At 38.3% G+C, this 13,940-nt stretch overlaps 1 protein-coding gene across 3 annotated transcripts in view; it reads right to left on the bottom strand.

Moving 5' to 3' along the window:
- SLC10A7 (solute carrier family 10 member 7) overlaps positions 1–13,940 on the bottom strand; it is a 148,910-nt gene that overhangs the window by 38,882 nt on the left and 96,088 nt on the right. For 2 of the 3 annotated variants that reach the window (XM_027692760.1, XM_027692761.1), the window contains exon 6: positions 1,171–1,254. In XM_027692760.1, coding sequence (XP_027548561.1) covers positions 1,171–1,254 — 84 coding nt within the window. Of the gene's footprint in view, positions 1–1,170; positions 1,255–13,940 lie in introns of those variants that run through there. The other variant, XM_027692762.1, reaches the window with a different exon arrangement.

Raw genomic sequence — 13,940 nt, 5'->3', positions numbered from 1 at the left:
AGTTTTTTTGCTCAAAAGAAACAAACTTCACTAGGAATTTGGTGAGTTACAGCACATGCCAGTTTTGAAATGTGCAATTATAGTTTGATGCAAGACTGATTGACTATTCTACATAGCACAGGCAATAACAGATACTCTTAACCTTGTCCAGGGTGCTCCTTTATAGACTCTGTTATCATTTGCTTTTTAACCACACTTTTCATTTCAAAGTCTGCTTTAAGCTGACAAAATTCTAAAGTTCCAGCTGAACCCAGAGTTAAACTGGATACTAGAATGGACTGCAAATCCCACTGATATTCCCTTTGTGCATTCTCAATGTCTGAGAACAACGAGTACTTACAAGCATGTAGGAATTAGACTTAAGGTGTTTTAGTGTCCAAGGATAATGGACACTTCTGACAACTTTTGGTCGTACTATTCTGACATTTGTGGAAAAAAAGAAGACACTACAGAGACAAGGGTCATAGAAAACCCCATATAAGCAATAAGTATTTTTACATTCAGTTAAAGCTTGCTATCATATGCCATGGAAAAATAAGGCTTTGTGTTACAAAATGAACAATGAGTATAGAATTAAATATTGAACAACTGCTCATTCCACAAATATCTTCCACCCAGTGTAACATGATAGAGGAGTCATGCAGAAAGAATAGTTTGCAATCATGCAACTAAATCCCTTATTTTAAAGCATATGCAAAATGGCTTGAGCAGCCTTATGATTTCTTAACTTCTGACTGCTTAGCCTTTATATATTTATTAATGTTGAGAATTTTTTTATTCCTGTAATTTCTAGTAGACACTACACGGGGAGAACTTCCTCCATCACCCAGGCAAAGGGCACGGGACAAAAGGACTATATAGTATTCTCAAAGCTCATTTGTATGGGGCTGGAATTTCTCACAGCCTGGGCTGCCATTTTTCCCACTTTATGTTCACAAACTCCCTCCTCGATATGCAGTAGCGTATGTTTGCGGTAGTGAGGGACAGCTGCTCAATCTCAACAAAGATCAATGTGACTCCAGGGAGCACTGTAGCATCTTTTCTCTGATATTAGACTTCACTATCCTGAGGCTGTTCCTATGTGGCAGCTTATCAGGTTGCCAGTCTGTCTTTAAGATAGCTCTCTTTATCTTATTTTTTTAAATAAGAATGTATATTTAAAAGACATACCTGTCCAATAATAAGAGGGACTACAACAGTCATAAACAGCTGCGAGAATATAGATGTAAAAGGCACAGAGGAGGATGATCCAAGCTGCAAAACAAAAATATATCATTAACATTGCACTTTTTCTTAATATCTGCAAATTTCATACGCAGATATCACACTTGGTATGCACTTTATTTTACACACAAAAACTTGGAAGTATGTGCCCTAACTTGGAAGTAGGTGCACACATGTTTAATGGTTAAGTCACAATAAAGCATTTGGCATCCCAAAAGAACAAAACTAAACCAATCTCTGATTGATTATTTTATAACCTAAGGTAATATTTTCATCAATATTCATTTAATGGAAAACCTGCTACACATATATGCCAAGTAAATTATATAAGCATTTGTAGGATGATAGTCTAAAGAGATAGAGAGTGAATCTTCCTAAGTAAACAGTTAGTTCAGCTTACTTAACCATTTAAACATGAAGCAACAAAAATCAGTGTGGTTATTTCAATAAATAAATGAAAAAAATAAAATAGTGAAGACATTCACGTTTTATTTCAATGCTGTTAAAAAAGAGATCTACTGAAAGTATATAACTATTCTTTCATTAAGACAACTGAACTGTGACAGGCTTAGTCTTCAAATAGGTGATTTCTTTTAATTACAACCATAAATGCTAACAGTATTTCTTTTAAGATGCAGGTAGAAAATGTGAACACCCAGTCAGTGGGATTTTTGACACCTACTTCAGAATGCTTAGGAAAATATGCAGGATTTTTTACATTCCGATAGGACTTGCTTTAGGCCAGGTCAATGAAAAGCTCCATTTAATATAAGTTAACATCTCTTTAACAGCAATAGAATATGCATTAAGAATATATATTAAGAAGACTGAATAGCATTGTCAGAGCTTCCATAGACAACCATTTGCTTCATGAAGAGGTACATGACACACCACTGGGGATTTCACAGATCCACATTATTTTATATTTTGTACTTCACTTTAAAGATCCTCAGAATGATGACAGAATTCAGAATCTTTTCAGCTCCATCTAAACAGTGCTGATTTCCTAAATATCCTGATTTTTCACATACATCATTCTCATAAGTTAGACTCACATTATATTATACTTTTGACACTTATCTTCCTTTCAAAGCCACTTGCAGGCATGACAGACAAGGTGATCATGCAATCTAGTAGCTTTCTATAACTCTGCCCTGAAAAATCAACAGATGGCCATAAAAGTGTGTTTGGCATAAAACAAGTTTCTTCATAAATTCAAAAAACAGAATATCAGAGATTTCATATACTGAAGTATGCAGAAATATACAACTGCAACCTTTACCTACAGAAAATAATCTGATGAGAAAACACCAATTATACATACCACTTTTGGAGTGGTCCACTTGTATAAGCACTGCTTTTCTGTACATGTGCTGCTTGGGAAATCGGTGAACACGTCTTTCTGAATAGACTCTAGGTAAAGAGTCTTGGAAGAAGGAATGTACAGGATATGGCTGTTTCCTATGTATTACCTTAACTGGCAACATCTGGTAAGACTCAGTCTGGACACTTAATAAATTACAGCATCTCGACACCATCACCTTCAATTTTAATAATGTGGGCACAGAAGACAATTGGAGGGGATCTGAACATGATGTCACAGCTGAGTATTTTGGTCTGCAAGTAAGGTGCAAGTGAGAGCACTGAGATTAAGGAGCCTGAATTTCCCGTGGAGAAGTAAAAAGCTTGCAGGGTAAGACTCACATCACCCACATGAGTACCCAAAGTCAGGCAGTGCAGCTACATTCTCCAGGGACATGGGGCTCTCTGCGTGATTCCTTGCAGAAAGCACAGAACTACATCATAACACTCATGATCTCCTTGTTTTAATTCTTGTAAGGAGCTTCTGAAATTTTAAAAGATTCATATTTTTTCAAATTGTATTTGGATTTATTTTTTGTTATGTGCTGAGGAGCTAAAAGCATTACTTACTATGTATTCAAGGAAGCCTTTTCAAGTGAAAGTGAAGATTTTTAAACATTAAAATCTGCCTGGGCCACAGAGGAATGAATCTAACCAAGCAGTCTGCATGCCAGCATGCTCTGCATAGCTTCACAAAACTATGACACTTTGGCAGTGGCTCCTGTGCATTTTTATAAAAACACTGATTGGACTTTGCTCACTACTTTTAAGTTTTATGCTCAGTGGATGCATAATCAGTTTCTAAGTCAGGAATGAAAAACTGTTCAACAACATAACACACTGCTGAAAAAGGCATAGTCTTGCCAGCTTTTTAAAATATTACTTCAAGCGTAGTGTCTTCAAACTGTTGTGGTATACAACACTTGTTGTATACATAAGAATATGTTTTGTTTTGGGTGGTGGGGTTTTTGGGGTTTTGTTTTGTTGTGATTTTTACATAATTAGAAACTGAATTAGAGGTACTGTTTCTGGGATGCTAAACCAATTTACCTCAGAAATGCAAAATTATTTTATTTAAAAAAACACTTCTCTATATCAGGATATCAGCCTATGGTTCTTCACCCTGTCAACTCCACCTCACTCGTTCAGTGTTATCTGGGCCACGAAAAGGTAGACATTCCAGGTAACTCTCTCACCCTGATGACATTTTAAATGAAACAGAAATCCACGTATCAGTCCAAAATGTCATAATTAATAACTAAAAAAAAAAGATTCAACCTTCCTTTTGCCCAGAGGAAATGAGTTCTTCAACTACATCTGGTTTGTAGGGAAAAACCCTCTCCTTTTCGTAAAAAAAGACAAGTTTTTCTGCTTATAATATGAATCCTCCCATGCATGATCCTATGACCATCTATGTATTTTTGACCCTCTTTCAGTTGATACTTGAGAATCATATTCTTTTGCCAGCCTCCAGCATCTCCCATTACTTTGTACAGAATAGCATGGATCTTTGTACAGCACAGCTTTTTTTCTGGGGTCCTTAGGAGGTCCTGACACTCTGCTATACCTCACCTGGACACAGAGGTTTGGAGCATTGTGTTTGCTCTGCCCTCCCTTCATGCACTGCAGCGTGTTAGACTTCCTTATCCCACCTGTGGTACTGAGATTACTTCTTCAAACAGACTTCTCAGCTTGGTTTCCCTGCTATATATTTTGACAATAACTTCAGTGGACTGGTTTTCATTAGAATTTATCTGTCAGATAATGTCTATCAAGTCTTGTATTATCTTAACCCTAATCTATTCCCTGGGAAAGACACACAAGATAAGATAAAGGCTGAAGAAAAGGCAGGAACTTCTCAATCACACAGAAGAACAAAACTTTTTAACCCAGACTCTGGACATAGAGTGGCCAATGATGAAAAATCAAAAAGGCTAAAGGATGCACAGCTAATGGAAGCATAATTTGACCAGGATCTTCTCAACATCTGTAGCATGGGAAATCATCAGGCTCACAACCCTAAGCTGTCCCATGGACTCTCAGGCATTGCCTGTCTGAATGAACAAAAATGATTTTCACAGAATCACAGAATATGATGAGTTGGAAGGGACCCATCAGGATCACTGAGTTCAACTCCTGGCCCTGCACCAAGAATCACACCATGTACCTAAAAACATTGTACAAATGCTTCTTGAACTCAGACAGGCTTGGTGCTGTGACCACTTCCCTGGGGAGCCTGTTCCAGTGCTCAGGTTTTAATTGGATCAAACTAAGTTTGTGCTCCATTTGCTGTCATGAAACAATTTTTTTTTTTAAAGAATGCCACTTAAATCTGCACTGCACTAAAATTAGCACTGTGTTAAAATGGCTGATTATATTTGGCTGCCATCCTTGTTATAATAATATCCAGGCCTAAAAATGAACCTTTTTTCATTGGCAAACAGAAGTACGATAAGAACTGGCATAAAAACATCATAGAATCAAACTGCTGATTTACAGATGGAAAAAACCAAAACAAATACCAGATTGGAATGACTTACGGAAGATAAAATGCACCATTTAATTAAACAGGAATCACAAATTTTCATGCTGACCCCATATTGTCTATGCTTACTTTAAAACAATTTTTAAAAAGAAGTTTGATATTGTAAAGAGATTGTTATGTGCTGTTCTGGATAGCAGCATTTCAGTAAAAGGTTTATTAATAAGCCAAACCTGCTTTAATAGACTCACTACTGAAAAAAAGACCCTGAAAATTCTTGCTTGGGGAAAGGCGCTTTTCACTTAAATAATCAGAGGGATATCAACAGGACAACTCAGTAAGCAGAAAGAGAATTCCAGGCAAATATTCCCAAACAGTTCTGTCACTATGCAGTACTTCAAACCTGACCTGCAGCATTCTTGCTAATTTAGTCCTAGACCTTTCTTCTCAAGAGAAAAAAAAAACCCTGACAAATTATTTAGTGGGTTTCTTTATGAGTTTGTGGCAGAAACATTGGCTTATCCTTAATTGAAAGGCTATATTTAACTGGACATGGTAAAAAACAAAGGGCAAAACCCAATCTTCCTTGCATAAAAATGAGACAATTCCATCTCCCAAGCCTAGATTGTCTCCACAAGCCAGATGCTCCATTCTTATCTTTCTGGCAGACCAGACAGGTATCACATTGAGTGTTCCTGTGTCTACACTGCCACTGACTCAGAAGAAACACACGTCCTACCAGTCACACCAAATTACAGCCCAGTGACACGATGAGTCCACTTTGGAGGCAGTTGTCCTTTGGGGGTGGCTTTTACTCTTCCAGTGTTCTCCTGCAATTAACAGGCTTCCTCAGGCAGTGTCTTTGTGCTCTTTACACACCATCAGCCAGGTTCAGCCTCCTCGGCAGTTGAGCACCGAGGAGGAAGTGAGGCAGGGGTGAAAACAGGGCAGAACCAGTGGGGAGGGGCACTGGTTGCTCTCTGACGGGAGGTGTTCAACTTAAGCTTTTCTTTTCCACCTTCAGGTCTGGCTACTCTTACATACATCTTGAAAGTTGGCATTCAGTTCTGTATTGTCACTGCTTCCGGCTACTCTCATCCAGTCCAGATCCAGCTGCTTTACAGGCCTGTCTGGACCACCCCATGCCCTAGTACCTTTACATCCTGTTGTGAGTGGCAGATCCATTACAAAAAGGACATGGAATGTGATGTGCTTTTGGAAAAGGTGTGGATGGGGTCCAGTTTAGTAATGAAGGATAATGAACAAGAGTGACCAGCTGAACTAAGACCTCCCTTGCTTTGGACTCTTCCCCGAACCCTTATCCTGACCCAGTCATTGCAGTATGCTATGCTACAGCAGAAAAATATGCAGTAACCCAGGTATGTGGCAAATGGAAATGATTTGCAGTGAATACTTTGCCATGGGCAGTAATGATGCTGAGGCTCTGGGAAGTTGGAAGCAGTGGGAAGAGTGCTGATGTACTCCTACAAGTTCCACAGTGCCCAGCTCCCAGTTCCAAGTACGAGGTCCAAAGAGATGAAGCGGTCCCTCCTACAGAACATATCCCATCAACCTAAACAGAGCTGATCACTGGGATGTTCCTCCTACCCCATTGCTTTAAAGGCAATCACATGCAGAGCATTCCAATATCTCGGTAAGGCAGAGAAGCCGTGTAAAAGATGCCGACCAAGAGCTGTCGTCCCAGCCCCTGACCAGGAGTCATTGGTACTGAAATAGTTCACCTCGAATAGGTGGAGAGGGAAGGGAAGGGAAGGGGAAACATATCAATGAGAATGGAGTTTCTACAGAATGGGTTTAAATTTTAAAATAAAGTTTTTAATTATGCCTATGAAAAAACTGCAAGTTGTCTCTTCTCTCAAAAGGGGGCTAAGGTACAACAGAGATCACACCCGATGGTTTGGCAGCCATGTATTTTAACAAATAGACCTTTCATTGTTATTCTTAAAAATTAAACATAAATACCTCATTCTGCTAAAGAACTAGGTATATTCTGCAAATTCTTGCATATTCCATATGCTTGTGTGGCTGCAGGAATTGATTTGGCACAAATATAAAATAATCTAGCTGCCTACATATACCCTGCAGTTCTGTTTCCAAATTTAAAAAAAAAAAAAATCAAAAAAATCAGTTTTTCAATCAGAAGTACGGAAAAGGAAAGGCTGACAATCTGTCCTTCCCCCCCCCCCCCCCGGCTTGGGCAATAAGACTGTATATTTTGGGGTTCCCTTGTTAAAGTGCTCACAGATGCCCGATCCTGCCTGGGTTCCCCCAGTGACACATTAAATACCAAGCCAATCCAAACATTGCTGTTGATTTTAAAGCCTTTTATAGAGCTGTAAAAATAACCATTCTTCATCTGAAATACGCCAGAGCTACTCTTCTACTTTACCATGGTACAATGATCTTGAGGGCTAATGCAAAGAAACAAGATCAAGTTTACAACCCAAAAGCATCTAAATGGGAATTAGATGATTAATACCCTTGGAGAGCTGGGACTTAGGGACTAGCATCTGAAAATTCTGCTGAAAGCAAGGGGATGACTAACTGGAAAGACACAGATTAGTAAATAAATGGTAATTAAGAACCATGAATACTGTGATGTACCAGAAGAAATAAATCAGTCGAGGTAGGGGATACTTGTGACATTGCACAAGGCCTAGAAAAGACCTTGTGAAGAACAGTGGGCAACTGTGCAGGATTCGTATTACCTGGGCCGAAGAAGGAATTAAAACTGGAGCAGGTGCACAAAAATACCTCAGAAAAAGGGATTTGTTTTAGCAATGTTTTTTGTATTTACACTATAAAGACTAGAAATGCATGACTTGTTCAGCCTAGCTGACTGGAGACTTGGAAAGAGAAAGTCTGAGCCAGGGTGATAAATTTCAGAGAAGTGATATTCAGGTGTCTGATAACATAGACAGCAAAGGAAAATGTATAAAACACCTTCCACCAATACTTACTGGAAATTAATTTTCTGTTGATCAGAGACACAAGTTTCTAGTATTGCAAGGAGGGAGGGAGAACAAAAATCCTTACTTTTAAGTTAGCTAATGTTCTGGTTTGAGTGAATTGCACAGCATGGAAAAGACGCTGACTGGCTGAGTTAGCATGGGATCCTCCTGGTAGCCTGGTTCTATGATCCTGCTAAGATGTGTTCTTAGCTTCTGCTGTGTTGAAGCAGGTTGTGTACTTGAAAGGCTCCTCTAGCACTCTACAGATGAAAATTTCAAGAGTAGTAACAAGTAGAAGAGCAAGTCCTCCACAGAAACATTACATATTTAGAGTTTTCTACCTAGACAAATTTACAGTATTTTTTGTGTGTGACAGGAACAGGGAGGATCCATATTATTCCCTCTTATTTGTTTCCAATTTAAATAGCAAAGCCATAAAAGGTGAATGTGAAAAAAGGAATAGAATGATTAAGCAAATATTTCACAGCAGTCAGTAAAAAGTTTTGCTTAATTGTAAAAATTTTGGATCAGATCAAAGAATTTTGTTTTCTCAATGATTAAAGAAGAAAGGAAGCTGTGAGATAATTAAACAGGTAGAAATAATGACGCATTTTCAATCTTCTACATGAATGAGTTGATCTGTTAACAGCTAATGCACTGTGCTGCTTCCCCTCCCTCTCCCCCTCACTGTAATCAGCCTTTTGTCACATACCAGTGAAATCCATTAGCTGCAACTTCCTTATCAACTTCCAAGGCTTTTCAGCTACTAAAATATTTGCATATTTAGCGATTCATTTGACTGGTATCAACTCTCATTTACCAAGTGCTTGAGAGGAAAAAAACAAGGCATAGTGTGTAGAAATCCAGTTTAAAAACAAAAAAGTACTGACAGTGCCTTTCAGTAAAGAGATTAATGTGAATTACATGGGATTGGAGAAGACTTGGTAAAAATTTGGGAAGTATCAACAACTTTTAAACCCGTGTGTTAATTTAAAGATTATGAGTACAGGGGAAAGCTTTTCAGTATTTCTATCAGCTTCTAATTTCACTCACATCCCTATTCACCACTCACTTTATTTCACTTTTCTCTGTGATCCTTGCACTGAATTTCCCTCACTTGTCTACTCTTAAATTCTTTCAGCAGTGCTACTTGTTAGTACTTACAGCATCACCACTACAATGCCAACATAAAAATACCCACTATAAAATTCAGGAATTTGAGAGGGTATCAGAAAAGAAAACATAACTGAATAAATCAAGAGCAGGAGCAAGCTGATAAAGCCTTGGGAAGATTCCATTTTGACACAAATGTCATGGTAGTCTTCACTGGTAAAACAGCTAAGAGGGGAGTAATGCCTGACAGTTACATGGAGGCTTTGCCAAGTGTATTTTTAAAAATACTTATGAATTTTGCATTGACTCTTTAACACTCCACATTAAATGGCATGCTTCTGAAGAATGTAAAGTACATAAAAATGTAAAATACTGACTTATCTCCAATATTTTTTTAAGTCTTTCAATAAAAATGCACAGATTCACACACTTGGACGTTTGTTAATTTGATAGCTAACTGGCTGTGCTTCCAGCAACTGAGAGAGACCACATCTGTCAAGCACTGAGTGTCATCAGAAGGGTAATAGCAAGAAGGTGGCAGAGCTGGGATACTGTGCCGTAAAAACCACAGCATCACATTTGGCTCCAACAGGTGCAGATGACTGACTGCTTCTATTTTTATACCTGTTACATTCAACAAAATCATAATTTTGTGTTGCTTGGTAAAATTGCCAGTTCATGTGCTCGGCCAGCTTTAAGGACAGCTCTATCCCAGCATGGCTGGAAAGTAGCAAGAAAGGTAACTGCATCATTCCCTTAGGTGTTAGTACAATATCTGTGCTCATGCTGTTTCCAAGGCAAATCCAAGAGACATTACCTTGCTGAGGCATCAGGCTGGCCTCCATCCTGTGCAATACAAACACATGTGAAATCCCTCGATGAAAATAAACCTCCATTTATACATATTCCTGTTTTCCATGACTAAAGTTACAGTCTAAGGGCATGTTAGTGAGATGATACAGCTGCCACTGTTGCAGAGTTCAGTGCTCCTGAAATAGTGTATTGCTAATGAGACTTCATAAAAAGGTGTTGACATCTTGAGTTTATCAAAGAGATTACAGCACTATTATCTTCACAGTACGATGACACCTTCCATTTAACTGTCTTTTAGTAACATAAATGGGCCCAAATGCAGCATACTTATGAATTCAAATAAAAAACTGTTATTAGGAATCATACAATGTTATTACAAATACTGAAGGAAATAACTAAGCTGAACACAGAGAACAAGTTATATGATAAGTAAAGATGGGCAGTCATACCCAGGTGCCTTACTTCCTCGGCCATAACTTAACCAATTCGTAGTCATTATTTATTGATAGCAATATAGTTATTTTCAAAAGCAAAATTTAGTCTACACTTATTCTAGTTGGTGGGGTTTTTTTTCCCCCAGATGCCTTTGATAAAATAAAACTTATTTCTCTCCTTTAAACAATTTCATGATCGATGTGTCACCTCTGGCTTCAGCTAAGTATACGACCTGACAAGAGGAAGACAGACAGTATCCTTCTCTGAATGCTTTGGTACACAGCCTCCTAACCATCATTAATGAAACATTGCAGAATGTTGCAAAGATATGTGAACAGCGTAACCTCATGTTAACTTGAAACTGATGTAACTTACAGCACTTTGCTTCAACATTCCAGCTCACCACATATATGAACTCTAATCAATTATATATAGTTTATGGGACATTGCCCATTGGTAACATCTTTGCTGGGAATATGACATATTAACTGTTAATAACAAGGGTTAACATGAGGATGATGATATTGCTGATTAAAGTAGCTGGAAACAGCCAGATTCAATAGCTTCTTACCAGGCAAAATGTTAATCAGAGGTATTTGTGGCAAAGTCAGCTGCTCTTCATAAAGTTTAGCTAAGCATCCTCACAAGCATACAGTCCAGTAATTACATGCACAGTATTTAAGGTTTCATTAAATTAATCAGAACCTCTCAGACTGTTAATTTTGAGTAGGCTTTACACCAGAAATTCCATGGTAGAAATACACTTTTCCGAAATGTAACTGATGATCTTGTGTTCAACACCATCCATTTAAGATAATAAATTATTTGTATTATTGCATTATTTATTATAGCTTCAATATGCCTTTATCAATGTTGTTTAGACAGTTTATATTTACATCACTAGGCAATTATGAACAGGAAAGGCAATTCAGAACATTATATTCTCTGGTGCATATAGGGCAAAATATAAATGATAACTGCTACCTCAGGTTAAGCTATATAACAAAAACAACTTCATAGACAACAATGTATTTAATTTCTGGCAGCACTAAGGTTATTTTATGTATTGTAAACAGGGAGACTAACAAATATGATCAGTAATGCAACATAGCATTCAGACTATCATAGCGTGACTCTGTGGAAGAGTCAGTGCTCATGAGTACCAGACTGAGGAATTAAAATTCATTGATGACATTGACTTTAAAGGTCCATGAATAGTATTCAGAAGCCCAGCTCAGTTACTGTTGAGGTAAAAAGGAGTTTTATTTTGAAACTTGAAAATTCCAACCTTTATTAATTAAGCACTAAGGCTAAGTTGCATGACTAAACTGATGAATGGTCCAGAAAAGATAACCAGGAAATTACTAGTCACTGTCATTCTGCAGTAGCTCCACAGTACCACAGGAAATGATCAAACTGCAGGTTGTAAGCAAGAAAACAGAAACCTGTGAACTGTGTGCTTGAATCCACTACATGTCAGCCAGGCCAGATGCACCAAGAAAACTCAAGGAAAACTAGAGAGGTTCGTGAGAGAAGAAAGGTTTCAGCAGTCCAAATCACAGACTGCCAGGGTACAAGAACAGTGCATCAGGGTATGCATGTTTAGTTTGCTCTCCCAAATACTTACCACTGGATAAAGTGAACCTTCAGAGAAGGCAGATCTCATCTAAGCAAGATGTGCTGTTGGGCTGACCTGAATGCTGCTCTTCATGTCTGAAACCCTCAGCAAAGACCTCAAGAAGTTTTAAATATTTATAAACCCCAAGAGAAGTGCTCAAGTTTTGGGCCTTGTGACAAAAAAATGCAGTTTTTGTAACTCCCCTCATCCCCAGACTAGTTTGTTTATCACTCTGATGAAAAAATAATTCATGTGCATATCTTCCTCAAGAAAAACAACTCCCGAGTCATGTTACAAACCACCCAACAATTATTGTGCATTTTACACACTTCTCATACAAATGTCTCCAGGGCTGGTAGGAAGAACAGAGACATATGCTTTGCTTTCCTGTTCTTACACAAATGAAGTTTTACCACCTCTTCTGAGAAGTAACAGTGAAAACTGCAATTTATGGGACAAGATATCTTGTTATCTGTCTATAAAGACACCAAAGGAATCTTGCTTGAAGAGATGTACAGATCTTTCCTTAACATTTCAGTTTCTACAGAAAATATCCCTTTTGACTACTAAAACTCTATGAGGTATAACAGGGTGAAAGCTGCCAGTGAGCAAAAGCAAAAAACAGCTGAAGTTTCAGTCACCGAGAAACAAAGGTACAGGTCTCTGGATGAATGCCCGTGGAAGAACCCCATTCCATACAAGAGGGAAGAGAATTGGAAAACAGTGAGGTAGACCATCCAGAATCAATGTATTCAGTGGAAGAACAACAAAACACCCACTTTTTTTAAGAGCAGTTATCTTTTTCAACCTACTGTAGGTCTATGGTCCCAGGTATATCTGAAAGCTTTGCCGGTGTGTATTGATATATATACAATACAATCAAAGCAGTTTGTGTGTAAACACAGCTACATCAGATAAATCCCAATTTGTTGCAGTAAAATAAAAATTTTCCCACACAGTTTTACTGAGGCAGTAGTTGATAATGTTACAGCCACTCTCACAGTGCTATTTATCCCAGTTTACACTGCTATATTTGTGTACAGTACATATGCTGCTTAAGCATCCCTACCATAAACAGTGCACACTTGCGTGCCACTTACAAATTGTTTCTCCCCTTTCCAGTGTGCTGGCTGACATACAAAGCCATTAGTAAGATAAACATAAAAGACAATGTATACCTCTCCTGAAATCCTTTAAGTGCTTCAGCTTATTTTCCCTGCTCCTCACAAAGCCACAGTCCTCAGTAACTTGCACCACACCACACTGTTTGTGCCAGCAAACCCCCAAGCACCAAGACTTCCTAACCGACAAGTGATTTACTAAAGCACCACTACCTATCTGTGAAAGCCTCTTCATTGTATGCTAATATCCGTTCCTTCATAAGCATGAAGACAAAACTTGGTTTGCTCCCTTTTCTTCTACCATGAACTGTCAGGATCCAAGGCCCTGACTGAAGACTAACGATTGAAAAAGAAATCTTGAACTAACAGGAATGAAGCAGCATCACACCTAGTGATACACAGGGGCTTCAGTAATTTGTCTTGTTAACCTCTAGCACAAATATACGCATGGGCTTAGTTGCCCAAAAGCAAATCTCAGTTTATCTGAATTGCTTTTACAATTGGCCTGTCATACATGTCTTACAGTATGATGTTGTCCAGCTCCTACATGTGGAAGCTCTCCAAGAGTCTCCTGATCGAGTTATCATCCTACCTGGCACATGTTTGATTTTATCCAGACTGACTAATATCATATGGTTTTGCAATTCTGCAAGAACAATGGGTTTTGGTCCTCTTAGAATGAGGTGCAAGTTATGTTTGCATTCATTGTGATACACTTTGATGGCCTTCCTGGGAGACAGCTTATTTCAAATACTGACCAGAAAAATCTTCTTCATTTTTTAAGCAGAGTGAAAATCACT

This window comes from Neopelma chrysocephalum, unplaced genomic scaffold (genome assembly GCF_003984885.1).
Source record: "Neopelma chrysocephalum unplaced genomic scaffold, ASM398488v2 Primary Assembly neopelma1_88, whole genome shotgun sequence".
Taxonomy (NCBI): domain Eukaryota; kingdom Metazoa; phylum Chordata; class Aves; order Passeriformes; family Pipridae; genus Neopelma; species Neopelma chrysocephalum.
This window is presented reverse-complemented; position numbering and strand designations above follow the sequence as displayed.